Source organism: Vulpes vulpes, chromosome X (assembly GCF_048418805.1).
Source record: "Vulpes vulpes isolate BD-2025 chromosome X, VulVul3, whole genome shotgun sequence".
Classification (NCBI taxonomy): domain Eukaryota; kingdom Metazoa; phylum Chordata; class Mammalia; order Carnivora; family Canidae; genus Vulpes; species Vulpes vulpes.
The window spans coordinates 118,655,986-118,673,487 of record NC_132796.1 but is presented as its reverse complement, the minus strand read 5'-3'; the positions used below and the strand labels follow the sequence as shown (position 1 = coordinate 118,673,487).

Below are 17,502 nucleotides of genomic sequence, written 5' to 3'. Positions count from 1 at the left end.
TTCCAGATAAAAAGTATATACAACAATAAGTGCTGCTTCTTCAATGTTCTCAGTGATCTGCAAATAGGAAAATGAAAAGTTAAGGTTTTGTTCTCCTAGCCAAGGTTCCAGGCCTCGAAGTCTCACTGTTCTTAGGAAGATTGTCATTAGAAAGAATTGAAGAGCCCATTTTGGCCTATAATGAGAAAAAGGGTATAGCTAGTTGGCTTTTGTTCATAGCATTCATCTTATGAGCTTGTCTCTAATGGAATTGTGACAAACTTTCACCACAAATCATTTTGGTGTCAGTAAAAAGAAAAAAAAAATTAGACCGGAGCCAGAAGAAAGTGAGTAAGGGATAGTGAGGATGCATACAACCATGTCAAAGGGAGAGGAGACATAATCAAAAGAAGTCAGAATATTTAGTCTGGAAAGGAACAAGAAGAGCAAATTTAGGGGTATCACTATCACTTTCTTTCAATCTCTGCAGGTCTTTAAATCTCACAAGATTAAGAAGCAAACTTTGTTGTGTGAATCCAAAGGGTGGTGCTAAGACCAATGTTTATATGTGTGCTAAGGCGGAACAGCTAGAGTTGGGAAACCTACTTTGATTTTTGCTCAAAGGAGAAAATTCGTGATTTCTTGGGAACCTATTTGTTTGTTTGTTTTATTGATAATACTTAACTTTATATCCTTTTTTAATGTACAAATTTATTTTTTATTGGTGTTCAATTTGCCAACATACAGAATAACACCCAGTGCTCATCACCAGTCACCCCCATCCCCCGCCCACCTCCCCTTCCACCACCCCTGGTTCGTTTCCCAGAGTTAGGAGTCTTTCATGCTCTGTCTCCCTTTTGGGAACCTATATGAAGTCCAACTAGAAAATACAGAATGTTATGAACAACATGTTCAATGTAAACACAGTGATCACTCACTGATTGGCTTATCTTTACTCTTTCAGATCAAAATTAGCAGAAATAATATTGGGACTGGTTGGGAATACAACTGAGGGCTAAGATCATATGCGTTCAGGAGCTTCAAGCACTTCCAATATCCGGTAAATTTGCAAAAGGAAAGCATAATTTTGTTCTCCTTTGGTTTCAAAGGAAGGAAGGAAGGATCCACAAATCAAATAAATCACCAAGGAGCATCTGAAAATAATTGTTAAGCAGTGGAGGAGAGGCCCTTTTATCTCTCTATAAACTCATATCTCACATTTGTTTCTCCTAAGACTATGAATAGGGGCTATACTATGAATTGTAGCCCTCAGCAGTTCTAGTCTAATTCACTGGTCTTTTCATTGATTTAAATGAAAGAGCCAACTCCTAGTCATTCTTTCATACAGAGAAGCAGGAATAGTGAGTGGACACTCTCTTCTATGTCTGGGACCCAGGACCTTAGATTTTTGGGTGACTTTTGTCTATTTTTCTTTTACCCATTTATTCTTCCTTGCCTTTTCCTTCAATCCTTTTCTGCTTATCTCTTCTCTCCACCGCCCCCCCCCCCAGTTATTTACTCTCCTTCTTTTTTATACCAGTGTACTAGACCAAACTTCCCAACTCTTTCCTTGCTGCAAAGGCAGGAAAATGTCTGAAGCTTGAATGAGCCCTAATGCATTGGGAAAGCATCTATTCTCCAGTTTCCTTCTTAGCAATTAAGGGGTGCCTTTTAAGTAAAAGTGAATAGTTGAGAGACAGGAGGGGCACCAAATTTCCATAAAACCTCCTACTTTCCTCAGGCAGCTTACTTCTTGTTACCAGTGGGTACCTTTAGTCAGATGCTTTTTGCTTGGCCTTACAGTTAGAGTTCCTAGTTAGTACAAAAAAAATTCAGAATTTGGATGGTCCTGTACCCTCATTGTACAAGAACACAGCTAAAAGGAAAACGGTCTTGTTCAAGTTATTCAGCAAGTCAGGGGCAGAGATCCAGAACACAAGCCTTGCCATCTTAGCCCAAGACTCTTTGTTATAGCCATTCTCTTTCTACCCACAGTGACTCCACTCTCCCTTTGGTGCTCTCCTGCAACTTAACTTTACCACCATTATCTTTCTCCTTTTTTTTTTTTTTCCTGTAGTCTAGGTAACCTGTTTTTAGTCTGCTTAACTATCTTACAATTTTACAGTGATGTTGGTTTAGAAAGCTGTTCTATATCTAACTATATCCTGCCTAGAATATTCAAATGTAGTTGTGCTCTCTTCCATTAATTAGTTAATTTTTTTATGTCTTCGGGGGTAGGGCAATACTTCCCTAGCCAAATAACCTGGGAGTGTATCTGAAGGGACAAGTTTTCAAGGAGGCATATTCTGGGTCCTGAAGTGTTTTGTCTTCTTCAAGCATAGAAATGGCTCTGAGAGAAGCTTATACCCTAGACGAAAAACAAACTACTTAAAACACAGCTCTAAGGGTGCTAGGGTGGCATAGTCTGTTAAGCAACCAATTCTTAGTTTTGGCTCAGTATGTGATCTCAGGGTTGTGAGATCGAGCCCCATGAGATTGAGCCCTGCAAGATTGAGCCCCACAAAATCCATCCCCACAAGATCAATCCTGGCAAGAGTGAGCCCTGCAAGGGCAGGCTTTACATTGGGCTCTGTGTGGGGCTCTGTGCTCAGTGTGGAGTCTGCTTGGGATTCTCTTTTCCTCCCTCTCCCTCTGCCCCTACTTCCCTGCTCATGCACATACACATTCTCTCTCTAAAATAAATAAATAGATCTTTAAAAATAAGTAACACACAGCTCTAGTTTCAAAGATATTATTTTCTGATTAAGCCTGGGAGTAAGGTGTGTGGTTTTTTTTTGTTTTGTTTTGTTTTTTAAATAATTTTTTATTACATTTAGTTTTATGCTTTTATGTGCAAAATAATAATTACCACTTAATTGCCACTTTTATATATAATATCTGCTTTCAGGGATATTCAATTTCTTTCTTTACATTTTATTTTGAAATAATTTTAAACTTAAAGAAAAGCTGAAAAATGTTACAGAGAATTTTTATGTATGTTTCACATAGCTTCGCTGCATAATTAGAGGACCAAACCAAGGAAATAACTTTGGTACAATACTATTAACAAAACTACAGACTTATTTTCATTTTGCCAATTTTTCCACTAGTATCTTTTTCCCCAGTTTCCTGTCCATTTAGTTTGCATTGCATTTGGTTTCAGATCTCCTTGGTTTCCTCCAATCTGTGACAGTTTCTCAGACTTCCCTTGACTTTCATGACTTTGACACTTTTGAAGATTAATAGTCAATTTTTTAAAAGATTTTATTTATTTATTCATGATAGACATAGAGAGAGAGAGAGAGAGAGGCAGAGACACAGGAATAGGGAGAAAGCAGGCTCCTTGTTGGGAGCCTGACACCGGACTCGATCCGAACTCCAGGATCATGCCCTGGACCAAAGGCAGGTGCTAAACTGCTGAGCCACCCAGGGATCCCCATTAGTCAATTTTCTAAGTAGAATGTCCCTCACTTAGGGTTTGTTTAACATCTTGTTATGATTATGTTGAGACTGTACATAGGCAAGACTGCCAAAGAAGTGATATCCCCTTCCCACTGCATCATATCAAGGGCTACATGATGTAGTTATGTCTTATCAATGTTGAGGTTAACCTTGATCACTTGATTAAGATGGTGTATGCCAGGTTTCTCCACTATAAGGTTAACATTTTTATCTTTAAAATGAATAATTATTTGGAAGAAAGTAATTTCAGACTATGCAAATATCTCATTTCTAATGAAACCTTCATCCATAAATTTTAGCAACCATCAAAATATTGGGTCTGCAGCAATTATTACTGTGATGCTCTAATGGTGATTTTCCATTTTTCTCATTCCTTTTAAATTTTTCAGTTAGTGCCCTTTTGTAAGAAAGAGCTATCTTGGGGTGTGTAGGTGGCTTAGTCAGTTAAGCATCTACCTTTGGCTCAGGTAATGGTCTCAGGGTCCTGAGATAGAGCCCTGCATCAGTCTCTCTGGTCAGCAGGGAGTCTGCTTCTCCCTCCCTCTCTCCCCGCACCTCCCCCTGCTTGTGTGTACTCTCTCTCTCCCAAATATATAAATAAAATCATTTTTTATTATTTATTTATTTTTTATTTTTTTATAAATTTATTATTTTTTTAATTTTTTTTAAATTTATTTATGATAGTCACAGAGAGAGAGAGAGAGGCAGAGACACAGGCAGAGGAAGAAGCAGGCTCCATGCACCGGGAGCCTGATGTGGGACTCGATCCCGGGTCTCCAGGATCGCGCCCTGGGCCAAAGGCAGGCGCCAAACCGCTGCGCCACCCAGGGATCCCCTAAATTTATTTTTTTATTGGTGTTCAATTTGCCAACATATAGAATAACACCCAGTGCTCATCCCGTCAAGGTGTGTGTTTTGATGAGTTGACTTTAGTGCTAATTATTCTTCTTCTCCTGAAAATGTAATTTTAGTGGCTATGCACTGTGGCCTTGAATATACTCAGTGCCTGAGTAGAAGAACAGTGTATTAAGCCCAAGGGATGGTTCTAGAAAGTAGGAAGCCAACAATATCTAAAGTACATCTGGACCAGAACCCAGGATGGGATGAATAGAGTGAACATGTTTCAGATGGAGTGTGTTCCCTACCTCTCTGTAAGATAAAAGAAATAGTGCTATAGACTACATAATCAGCCTAATTTATATTATTTATATTTATATCTATAAATATATAGATGTATTTAAATATATATAAATATGCATCACATCTTATGTAGGCCCTATTGGTATTGGCTGTGCTACTGGTGTACTCTACTGGGGTTTGGTGTGCTGGGCCAAAGTGGGATTTATTTGAATTTAATATAATGATGAGGTATTTTGTAGGCTGGAATAGGCTGCCCTGTGTTCTATTTTAGGAATTCTGGAGTATGTGGGCTAGTTTGAGCTACAATGGGGTAAACAGGGCTGGCTGAAGCAGGAAGAGAGAGAAATTTAGCAATGAAATCACTTCACTTCTCTGAGTATCATTTTCCAACTTGTCAAATATGTGAGATTCATTCATTTATACCAAAAATGTTCAGTGAGTACCATCTAAGTAATAGGCTCCTTTTTAATGTACTGAGAATACAGAGATAACAAAACAGGGACACTGACATACAGGAGCTTTTGGGTAAGTTGGGGGAGGTAGCCAAGTAAATAGTACAATAAAGAAAAATAAATGCAAAGAGAATGTATCAGGTAATATCAGTCATTTTTAACTCTCAGTCACTTAACCCAATGAAAGTTTATTTCTCATTCATGCAAAGTCTGTTATGGAGCCAGGCAACTTTCCAGGGCAGTTATCCTTTATGTGTTAGCTCATCATTCCAGGCTGTTTCAATCTTATGGTAGCTCTATAACGATATGTTTCCATGATGGCCATGGCAGGAAGGGTCTTGCTTTGGATATTAATTGTTCCAGCCAGAGAAGGACACATATAACTTCCCCCCACAACCAAAAATAGTCACATAGCCTCTCCCTATGTTAAGTGGGCAGGGGAGTAGGGGTGCAAACATTCTATGTTTCTGGAAGTATTAAAGTTGGATATTAGAACATTTGTAACCTACCACAGGTAAGAGTAATCCGGATGTGAGGGTCCAGCACATATGACTACCAATGATCTCTCAGGGCTTTTCTTAAACTTTGGAGCTTGGGGATTCTGTTGTCATTCTCAATGATATCTAAAGGGATAAACTTTGTACCTGTACCTAGCACATAACGTGAAGAAATAGTACAGGTCAGAGGTTTTCCATCATATGTCAAGTAACCTTTCTCAGAAGTAGCAAGTTAGCTGTCATTTGGAATACTGCACTGGACTCTTTCTGAGCTTAGGGAACTGATTTTCATGACACTCTGCTTTTCTGCTTTCTTTGGCCTAGATGCGGTGACTGAAGTGAAGACTGATATCTATGTGACCAGTTTTGGCCCCGTGTCAGACACTGACATGGTAAGTATAATTCCTGGAAAGGTAAAAGTGAAAGATGATGCAACAGATCAAAGAAAACAAATTGGAGTTTATAGCTATGTTCTAGGGAGAAGCGTTCTCTCACATGAATTCCCTATCCTCACTATCCTACATTTCGCGAAATTCGTCTTTTTCCCTGCTCTCCCTACCCATTCACATATAAAGCATATACCTTCATCAGGAATACCCTTTCTTTCCACAACACATCTTTCAAAGTTCAGCTTGTATCCCTATCCTCAATTAAACTTTCCCTGTCTTCTCATTTTGTCAGCACTACACACATATTTACAGAGATAAGTCATGTGAGGAGAACATTGTGGTGGGGACTTTCAAAGAGTCAAGCAGCCTGTGGTATCATCCAAGAAGTCTGCTTCTTGTAAACAGGCCCTATTCACTGGGGTAATAGACTGACCATGGTGATGCAAAATATTTGGCGAAAGAGTCAAAATCACTTCTGGAAATTCGTCCTTCTACAGATGTGAGCAGGGGAAAGCTTCAGAGTAGAGTCAAGGAATAGAACATGGCACAGCAGAGCTAGTAAGGGGAAACTCATGAGCCATCTTCAAGGACTTCTCCTTCCATTGCCTCTTGTTGTCAAAGCAAAGAATGCAGTGGAAAGTTGAGGCAGGAGACCCCATCCTAATGGGCCACCTGATCAATACCTACTAAATATCAGATATTTGATTGAATAATGATCATATAAGCAAACAAAGAACTATTATATGCTCAGTATGCCTGGCAGTTAATAGATGCTCAAAGAATTTTTGTTGAGTGAGTGACTTTGTATGGAAAATAAAAATCTTAAAATCAGAAAATGTTTAAAGAATATGAAGTGTCCAAAAATATGAAATGTCTATGTTGATTACTTAAATTTTTTTCTGTGTATCTTCATTGGGACTACTACTTAGCAGAGGATAAGGCTTCTTTAGACCTTTTGGGTAAATATAAACAGTTGTATAGGAATGTGATAGAGTTTACCTGTAGGTAATATAAAATGATTGAGTGTATTCGAGTAGGACAGTCAAAATATACATGTGTTGTTTTAGAATGATTGAGAATGACCTATCAGTCTGTACAGCATGGACTGCAGGGGGGAAAAGATTGGAGGCTGAGAGTTGGTTTAGGTATGTTGACTTTACATGGCTCTTTCTTCAATCAGGCAAGGTCTACAAGTCAGTTGGACAAGAAGACTAGTTTTCAGCAGAGGGAGTCATGAGTGGTTGTGAGACAACGCCTGTACTTTGTCTTTTAAGTGTGGAACAAAGAGGATACTGAGATATAACAGATTCCCTGTATACTCCTTAAGGGCAAGTACCAAGTCCTCATGGCTTCCCTGATACTTAATAGAGTACTTGACACATAGGGAGAGCTCAGTAAGGGGCATGTTTGATGTTCAAGGGGTGGAGGAGACAGGTCTCTCATAGGGGCATCAGTAAAGCCTGTGTGTCTAGATTGCTCCCTCTCAACTGCTCCAGGTCTCAACTTGACTACTAATGCCCACAGTTTCAGATCCAGGCATGTGTTAAAAATATTGTCAGTTGGTCATTCAACAAGTACTCCTCAGAAGCCTAACTTTGCATTTGGGGCTCTAAGGATCCCTATATTTAGAGAGCTTATAGGCCACTGGAGATAATCAGATTCACCAGGGATATGCAACTCTCTCTTTGTATTGCTGGGAACTACTGATGGATTAGGATTTTTACAAGAAAGTGACTGTAGCTACTCTTTGAACACATATACACTTACACTCACACACTCTCCTTTACTCTCACTCATGCACCAACATCCACAAATACATTTAGAAAAATATACATGCACACAAGAAAATACATACAGAATAAAAATAGTCCAGCTGCTATCCCAGGCACTTCATGAACACATGTGTGCAAACAGATACCTAAATCCAGGAATACTACAGAAACACACATGTAGCCCTTACCCAAATCAGCTCCTCTCCTTGCTCCTTCCCCACCCAAGTAGGCACACATAGGAATGCAGAGGCACTGGAGACATTTCAAACACTCCAGATTTTCTATATCTTGAAGTTTCATATTCTACTTTATTATTTGTTTTTTTTCCCCTTATGGTTAAGTAGAAGCAATAGAATGGCTTTCCTGATAGGAAGGGCAGATTTGATCAAATAAATTTCAGGTTATTTTTAGCTGCACTTCCATCTTGTTACAAGGTAGAATAGCTATGATCACTCTGGCTGGGAAACACATTAATGGTGCTTTTAAAAATTTCTTCTTCTGTACTATTTCGTATACTGTGGCAATTGACCCTGGGTCAGGGATGACTTTGGGTGAAGCATCAGAAAGTTGTCTGACTTTAGCAACTAGCTGAAGCAATAACCCACACTCCCCTGAGACTACAGACTGCTTGGGTGAGTAGATGAAAACAAGAGCTGGCTGTGTTCTTGACTCACTAACAGCCAAATGGAATTTTGGTCCAGAATACTTTCCTAAGGAAATAGAGACAAGTTTCTTGTTCATAAAGAGGAAGAATTGTGGTGCCAACTTGAGCATTGAAGTAGTATCACCCAAACCCTTTGCAGCCATTATATTCCTTACTCAAACACTGATCCCCACAGACATAGATCCTGAGTTTGACAAAAAAGCTCCATGAGGGCCATACCTATTTTGTTAATGCTGCACTACCAATACCTAATGAATGTTTGGCACTTGGTAGACTCTCAACTATTTGTTAAATGCAAGAATAAATGAGATGGAACAAATTAAATTTGTGGGGAAAATTATGACTGTGTTCCTTCACTTGATTGAAAGTCCTTCAAAGGTGGAGAACATGTCAGGTATATTTCTGTGTCTCTAGTACCTAGCATAGAACCTGATACAGATTCTTTGTAAATGTTCATTGAAATGATATGAAACATTAATAGCAAGTTGTGCAAAGAGTAAAAGTAGCTTTCTTTAGAAGACACTATGGAGTAGCAAGAGTAATGAGTCAATGATTGATGGCTCCAAGCTTTGGGCTACTGATTTTGGTGGCTGCTCCATTTTTTTAAAGAAAGGAACTATGACAATAGGGAATTAGGCAGAGACAAAAGCAAACAATAGTAGATATTTCTAAGGGAAAAGTCAGAGAATGAAAATGTATTAAAGAGTACAAGATATAAATTGGAAACTACAATGGGAATTTTTACAGGCATCACAAATGAAAGCCTTGTGTTAACCATTTTAACAAATAAACCTTGATGGTCAAAAAAAAAAAAAATACATGCTGTTCCTCAGCAGTAATATCAATCCTGTACCTATGGTCTTCAAGGAGAGAAACAGAATAAGGGATACAATCCCAATTTGAATTATCTAAGGCCATATGACCTTCTATTACTTTCTATTTTCAGAAGAATTTACACCATTTTCTCAATCCATGTATGGGAAGACAGTATAGTGGCAATGAGGGGAAGACTGCAAAAGATTTAGTGAAAATGCAGTTTCATTGCCACTTCTCTCTGAAATTGGGTATGTCCATTCCTTACCAGTGAGCAATGTCTCTTGGCAAGTGGAAATTTTCCCTGGTTTCCCAAGATCCTTTGAATTAGAATGTAGAGAAAGTGGGATACTGACTTGAAAACGGAATGCTATGCATATGGTCAGTGGTTGAAAAGGAAGGTAGAAAGGTGACAATTGATATTTTCTGAGAGACCTTAAGTGTTCTTACCACACATACAAACACACACACGCACACAGGTGATATATGAGTTAATTTGATTGTGATAATCATTTTACAATGTATACATATATTAAATGATCACATTATACACCTTTAGAAATCACATTGTACAACCTAAATACAATTTTTAGTTGACAGTTGTATCTCAATAAAGCTGGGGGAAAAAGAAAGCTAACAGCTGAGAAAAAACTTTGGATGCTCTCCTGCTCCAAAACATCTTCTGAGGGACGCCTGGGTGGCTCAGAGGTTGAGTGCCTGCCTTCGGCCCATGGCATGATCTGGAATCCTGGGATTGAGCCCACATCAGGCTCTCTGCATGGAGCCTACTTCTCTCTCTGCCTGTGTCTCTACCTCTTTCTCTCTGTGTGTCTCTCATAAATAAACAAATAAAATAAAATAAATCTTCTGAAAAAAACTATTCTAAATCTTATCCTAAGGCCCCAGGTTCTGACATGCCACAGGTTCAGGGACCCGGCGTCCTGAATTATGTATTTAATGAATATTTATCTGAATATACTGATAAAACTAGTGAGCAAATACAGAGGACAAAGAGTAGTGTTAGTAGAGTCAGAACAAGAATAACTGGGAAAATTAAGATGCCAATTCTATGTATTGTCAATTTCAGTCTTTTCCCAGGGATACTTTAACTCTTTAGATACCTGCTAGGTAACAAGTGCCAGCTGCTGCTTGCCAACAGAGAAACTTCCTAGAGTATACAGTGGACAGCTAGGTAATGAAGCAAGTACAATACAATAAGAGAACTAATCGTATAGCATAATGGAAAAAAAGAAAATAGAGGCTTGGGAAATATGAATTCATGAAAGATATAATTCTTGATACAGATGGCATACATTTTGATGTGACTTCTTGTGAAAATCATGCAAAGTTACCAGAGTATCAAAGACCATAGAGGAAAAAAATGATGTTGATTAAAAAGAAAGTAGTAGCAAGGGACCTCTTTCTTGGTGGCAGTGGCCATGAAATTATTGTTTCCCACCTAGCACTGGAAAAGTGTCAATATTCACCTCAAGCCCTCACTTACTGGTAGTCTCAGGCACAGAATGAAAGGGGGCCTTTATCTATTTTGAAAGCCTGTTGGGCTGTCAGTTTCCTTTTATTCTATAGGATACCATGTTTCTAGGTACAGTATAGAAAGGAGTCCATGTCTGTGGGGTTTTGCCTAGGAGTCCATGACCAGGAATCTTCTGGGCTACTTTTATGTAAAATAGGCAGGACACATAAACAATGCTAATAAGACTATTTCAAGGATTAAATGCAACTGAAAGGGGCAGACGGACTATGATTCTTCAAAATTCAGAATGATGGTAAGAAGGCAAAGAACAAAGAGAAGACTGGATAGTCAAAATAAGGGGGGGGGGGCAGTGTCCTGCCTATGAGGCACTAACAATGCCTTCACTGTAATGCAGTTGTCAAGTATCTTGGCTCCAGACTCTGCTAAAGTTAAATCAGCCTTGCAGTCCCTTTCTGGCAGGCTGCTTTGATACACTGCACAGTGTTAAAAAATTAAAGACACTCAGGGTCTAACACCAAACCAGAAATTTCCCCCCAAGTGGTACATATCATCTTTGCCTAGTGTAGTACCTTTTCCAGGAGGCAGATTTAGCCAGCCTTATTATCTGGAATATTTTATTTCAGTGCCTCACAAAACAATGAAATTTATTTGTCAATTTGGAGGCCACCATTTTTGGAAAGTATATGATTCAATTTGCAAGGAAGGAATTGATTACATTGCTAGAATGGTCAGTTCAAAATTGATTGCTTTTGGTCAAAGGTCATTGGATACTTATGGAGCAAATAATCACTATCTGATTTTCCCCAGTAGTTCTGACTATACAGAAAATAATATATTAAAAAATAGGTACTCATCACTCAACTTTTTAAATCTTAAAAATCTTGCCATATTTTTTCTCATAAGAAAAAATCTTTACTGATACAGATGAAGTCCCTTGTATACCTTATCCTGATCCCATTTTTCTCCTCCCCCCCAACTAGAACTAATTAAAACAATGAGTTTTCTTTTCTTTTCTTTTTTTTTTTTGGTAATTTCCACACATATTATAGACTTAAAACTAAAGATGTATATATCACATGCAGTGACAAATATAATAAATGACACAAAGTGGTTTTCATGCTTTCAAACTATAAATATATTTCAAACTGTAAAGTGCATCATAGCTTCTGTATTATTTTACAATTCATTTTTTCTTCTTTTTCCTTTTTTTTTATTGGAGTTCAATTTGCCAACATATAGCATAACACCCAGTGCTCATCCCGCCAAGTGCCAATTCATTTTTTCAACCATGTATTGGAAGCCTTTCTTTCTGATGCATTTAACTCTGATTGATTTATTTTAACTGCTATAGACTATTCCAGTGTATGCATATTTTTTATTTATACATTTGTCCAATTCTCGTGACAATGTGCATTTAGACTCTTTCCAAATTTTTCCTATTACGAACACTGATAACAACAAACATTCTTGTATACATCTTCTTGAGAATATGTTTGAGTTTCTGTAGGGTATGTACCTGCAGATAACATTTTTTTTTTCAGATAACATTTTTTATTTGTACATTTTTAACTTTCTTCAGATAGGACCAAATTACTCACTTGATGGGCTGTGCCAATTTATAATCCCACTGGCATTGTATGGTCCATTTCGCTGCACTTTTGCTAACTTTCTATTATTATAGTTTTTGCCATTCAGATGAGCATGAAATGGTGTCTAATTGATATTAGTGGAATTTTCCTGATTACCTTTGAAGTTAAGCCTTTGCCACCACCTGCACTACCCCACAGCAAAAGTAGAAACTCCATGCAGATCCTATCCTTGTTGACATTTCTGAAGTTTCCTGTGGGATGCATGTGTACATGCATGTGTGTGTGCATGTGTTTGAGTGTGTATGTTTGTGTGATTGCTATTTCTTAGGTCACTAATCTGATTCTAGATCAAAAAATTGGTAATTTAAGTTTTGACTCCTATTTATTTATTTATTTATTTATGATCGTCACAGAGAGAGAGAGAGAGAGAGAGAGAGGCAGAGACATAGGCAGAGGGAGAAGCAGGCTCCACGCACTGGGAGCCCGACGTGGGATTTGATCCCGGGTCTCCAGGATCGCGCCCTGGGCCAAAGGCAGGCGCCAAACCGCTGCGCCACCCAGGGATCCCCTGACTCCTTTTTTTAAATAATAAGTTTATTTTTTATTGGTGTTCAATTTACCAACATACAGAATAACACCCAGTGCTCATCCCGCCAAGTGCCCCCCTCAGTGCCCGTCATCCATTCCCCCCACCTCCCGCCTTCCTCCCCTTCCACCACCCCTAGTTCATTTCCCAGAGTTAGGAGTCTTTATGTTCTGTTTCCCTTTCTGATATTTCCCACACATTTCTTCTCCCTTCCCTTATATTCCCTTTCACTATTATTTATATTCCCCAAATGAATGAGAAAGGATGTTTTGACTCCTAATTTAAGAGAGCAGAAGTCATGGGAATTTCTACAAGATATTCTAGAAAGGCCAAATGATAGTAAACAGTAATAAATATGATAGATAGATCTACTCTACATCCGTTCTTAGTTTTTTAAGGTGTGTATGTGTGTGTTATATATGAAATTTTGCAACTTCTCTTTTGTCTCCTATTAAGATGATTGCATGATTTTTCTCCTTTAATCTATTAATGCAGTTAATTACATTAATAGGTTTCTCTGATGTTAGGTCATCTTTTACTTTCCTTGAAAGAATCAAACTTGATAATGATTTTTGAATACATGTATTGATTTTAACTATTATTTTATTCATGGTTGTTTGTATCTGTGTTCATAGGAGTTCCCAGCTTAAACTACTTCTCATTACCTCAACTGGTAGTACTCTGGTTCAGGCCACCCTTGCCTCTAGCATATCCAACTGTAAAAATCCCTTAACTGATTTCCTTGTCTGTACTCTTGTCACCCTATTATCTATAGGATGGTAGTGATTATATATATAATACACATATATACACAATAATTTAATGCAATTGCTCAGTTCAAAAATTAACATTTTTTGCAAATCTTATTTAATCTGTATTCTTACCCCTAACCCCATATGTTCTCCCCATTTTATCTCTTTTTCTTTATTAAATTTATCAGAAGTTTTCTATATTGTTAGTGTTGCCAAAGTAACCTGTTTGGGTTTTTTTTTTCATCACTCACATGTATTATTTATTTTTGTTTTTTGTTTCACCACTTTTTGCATTTGTCTGAGTCATTTTTTTTTCTTTTATTCTTCCTTCCCTTTCTCTCTCTCTCTCTCTCTCTCTCTCTCTCTCTCTCTCTCCTGTCCATCCATATTTACTTTCTTTTCTTTTTTTTATTAGAAGCTCATCAGATCTCCACCATCTATTGGGCCACGTGGAGGAGCACACAGTGAGGGGACTAACACACACATCATGAGCAGTGGGAGGGGGTGGAGGCAGCATGGTGGCTCCAGGGTGCCCATGGATGGTTGGAGGTTGGGGAACAGGGGCAGAAATCAGAGATGCTCCTGCCCCTGCTGTACCCCTGCCTTCCACACAAACATCAGTTATCTTTTTCTTTACTTTACTTGAGTACTCTGTGGTCCTTCTGGTTTCTTGAGGGAGATTAGCTTTAGGCTTTTACTTTTTTAAGGCAATCTTTAAGGCTTCTTTACAGCTATCAATTTCCTTCCAAGTACCACTTGAGTGTCCCACTACAAGATGTCATATTTTATAAGCATCTTTACTGTTGTTCAGTACTAAGTATTTTCTAATATCCTTTATGATTTTTCTTTGCTTCTTGAAGTCTTTATAGTAGGATTTTCAATTTTTACATATAAAACTTTGTTATTAATTTCTAATTCAATGCCTCATATTGAAAAAGGATGGCTTGAAGGTTATGAAATATTTTTGTGTCTTGAGATTTGCTTTATGACTTAGCACATGATCACTTATTTTTGGCAAAAAAATGTATTTTTACTAAGTGTCAGGTGGATAAGTCTATATATATATACAGATACGAAAAAATATATATATACAGATACTTATCTATATAGAGATATAGAGATAGGTTGATAGATATCTGCATATATATACATATATGTATATATATCCCTTAGCTCATCTTGTCAATGGATTGTTTGCATATTTTAATCATGCAAATTGTTGTTCTGATTGTTCATTTATTGAGAATCTATGGGTTTGTCACATTCTCCTTGTAATTCAAATTTGCTTTATGTATTTTAAGTCTATGTTATCTTATACATAAAAATTTAGAATTGTTATTTTTCCACTGAAGATACTTTGCTTTTTAATGTAATGATATTTTATCCCAAAGAAAAATGTTTGTCTTACAGTCCACTGTGTACTTTTTAATTCTACCACATTATTTTGATAGTATTTGCTCATATATATGTTTCTATTACTTACTTTCAACCTGTGTTTTTAGGTTTCTTTAGGAGTGACTCTTGTATATACATAGCATGTGGCTATACTGTTTATTTATCCTTAGAGTACAGTAAGTTTGTTTCTACCAACTTATGGCTTCTTTTCCCCATATTTTTCCATGGATTATTTTTACTTGTTTTCTATAGATTGAAGCATTTTCTATATCGCCAATTGCTTTTCTCTACTGCTTTATAAGCTTTATATTTTATGTCTGGTACATTCTTTAGTGGTTTCTTTAAACATTAACATACATACTTGACCTAAAGTTTAATATCTCCACCCTCCTCCCAAGTAATACAATAATGCATTAATCAACATATCCCTACTCCCTCCTTCCATTAGGTTTACTCAAGTTATTTATTCCACCTAGTTTTTATAGTCCTTATTATTATTTGTAGAGAGCCATTATTTGTTTAATTTAACCATATGTTAGTTAATACTTGGTGCTCGCTATTTCTACTTCCATCTTCCTGCTGTTTTAGTTTTCAACTACATAAATAACTTATTTTAATAGTTCTTTTCATGAGGATATAGTCAATCATTTATTTATCAAAAGTATTTATATTTTATATTTTCTGAAGCTCTTTGGTAGAGGGGTACAAGATGGTGGAGTAGGAGGACCCTAAGCTCACCCCTTCCCATGTTTACAACTAGATATCACATCTAAGTCAATAAACCTGAGAGTGATCCAAAGACTGGTAAAACAAACTCCACAACTAAATGTAGAGAAGTGCATCAGAGAGGTTAGGAAGGGCAGAACCTGTAGTGTGGAGCCGCCCACAGAAGGGAAGGAACAGCAGTCATGGAAAGGAGAAAGGACAAGGCAGCCCACAAAGGGAAAATGAATCCCAGTAACATCTGGCCTTGAAAAGCAGAGGGGCTGAATTCCATGAATTTGTATAACCAGCAGGACTTGGAGCCTGCAGCTTTAAAAGTCACCTGACTCAGGGCTGGGTAAGCTGGGAAGATGAGTGATAGCCAGGTCCCTGCTCTTAAAGAGACAACAGATTCAGGAAAGGCAACATAGAAGTAACAGCTTGCACAACTGGAGGTAGATCTGTTTATACTGTTGTGGATTTTATTGGGAGACTTCTCTGGGAACAAAGGAGCTGGCAGCTTGCCATTTTCCTCCCTACCCCCATCATAAACTCAGAGCCACCTATGACAGGTGGTACCACGCAGACACTTGCTACCTAACCCGTTAGCAGTGTGTCTCACCCATGAGTTTTCCTGAGGATTATCTGACTCCAGACCTGCTGGCCTCTGCCCTGGACCTAGTTTAAGCTTTGTTAATACAACACATGTCCTGCCCAGCTGCTGCCTTCCTGTGTTCCACCCATATGGCGACTATACTTAGGGATCCTGCCTAGGACTAGTGGCTCAGTGAAAATTTTGTTAATGCCACATGTGTGCCTTGACCAGTGGCTGAGTGCATAGTTACCTTGTACCCCTGACCACCTCTGCTGTAGCATGCCACACCCCAGGCTACCACCATGATTTGAGGAATTAGCCTAGGACTAGCAGCTCAATGCAAATTTTGCTAACACCAGCACTCCACTCCCCAGCCCTCTTATGGTCATGCTCTGCCTCAGAGCTAGCCTGTATGGGTCTCACACTACAGAGTGCAAGCAAAGCTGACAATGGGCAGAGAGTCAGTGTAGAGTCTGGACTGAAAGGGAAAGCTACACACACACACACAATAGCAGGACATAAGCAACACACATAGGATACTGCCCTGAAGTGCCAGGTTCTGATGAACAGGGCACACTGCACTGCAGGGCACTACAAAACCTCTTCTTCATAAAGGTTACTTACTACTTACAAGAGCAAAGATGTAGCTGACTTTCATAACACAGAGAAACAAACACAGAGAAGTAGACAAAACGAAGAGACAGAGGAATTTGTCACAAATGAAAGAACACAACAAAATCACAGCAAGGTATCTAATTGAAACTGAAATAAGTAATATGCTTGATAGAGAATTTAAAGAAATGATCATAAAAGGTACTCAATGGACTTTAGAAAAGAGTGGAGGACATCACTGAGACCCATAACAGAGATAAAAAATAACATATCAGAGATGAAGAACTCTGATATAAGTATTGCTACTCCAGCTTTCTTTTGACATCCATTTCCATGATAAATGTTTCTCCATCTCCTCACTTTCAATCTACAGGTGTCTTTTAAGTCTGAAATGAGTCTCTTATAGGCAACATATGCATTGGTCTTCTTTCTTTATCCACTCTGACACCCTGTGTCTTTTGATTGGAGCATTTAGTCCATTTACATTCAAAGTAATTACTTTTATTACAGTAATTACATCTATTTTATAAAAGTAATCACATCTATTTTATAATAGTAATTACATTTATTTAAATGCAAATAAAAATGCAATAGATGGAATAAGAGTA

At 37.9% G+C, this 17,502-nt stretch overlaps 1 protein-coding gene across 2 annotated transcripts in view; it reads left to right on the top strand.

Annotated features, from left to right (window-relative positions):
* GABRA3 (gamma-aminobutyric acid type A receptor subunit alpha3) overlaps positions 1-17,502 on the top strand; it is a 316,285-nt gene that overhangs the window by 185,946 nt on the left and 112,837 nt on the right. For both annotated transcript variants that reach the window (XM_072743596.1, XM_072743595.1), the window contains exon 4: positions 5,855-5,922. In XM_072743596.1, the coding sequence (XP_072599697.1) occupies positions 5,855-5,922 (68 nt within the window). The remainder of the gene's footprint in view (positions 1-5,854; positions 5,923-17,502) is intronic.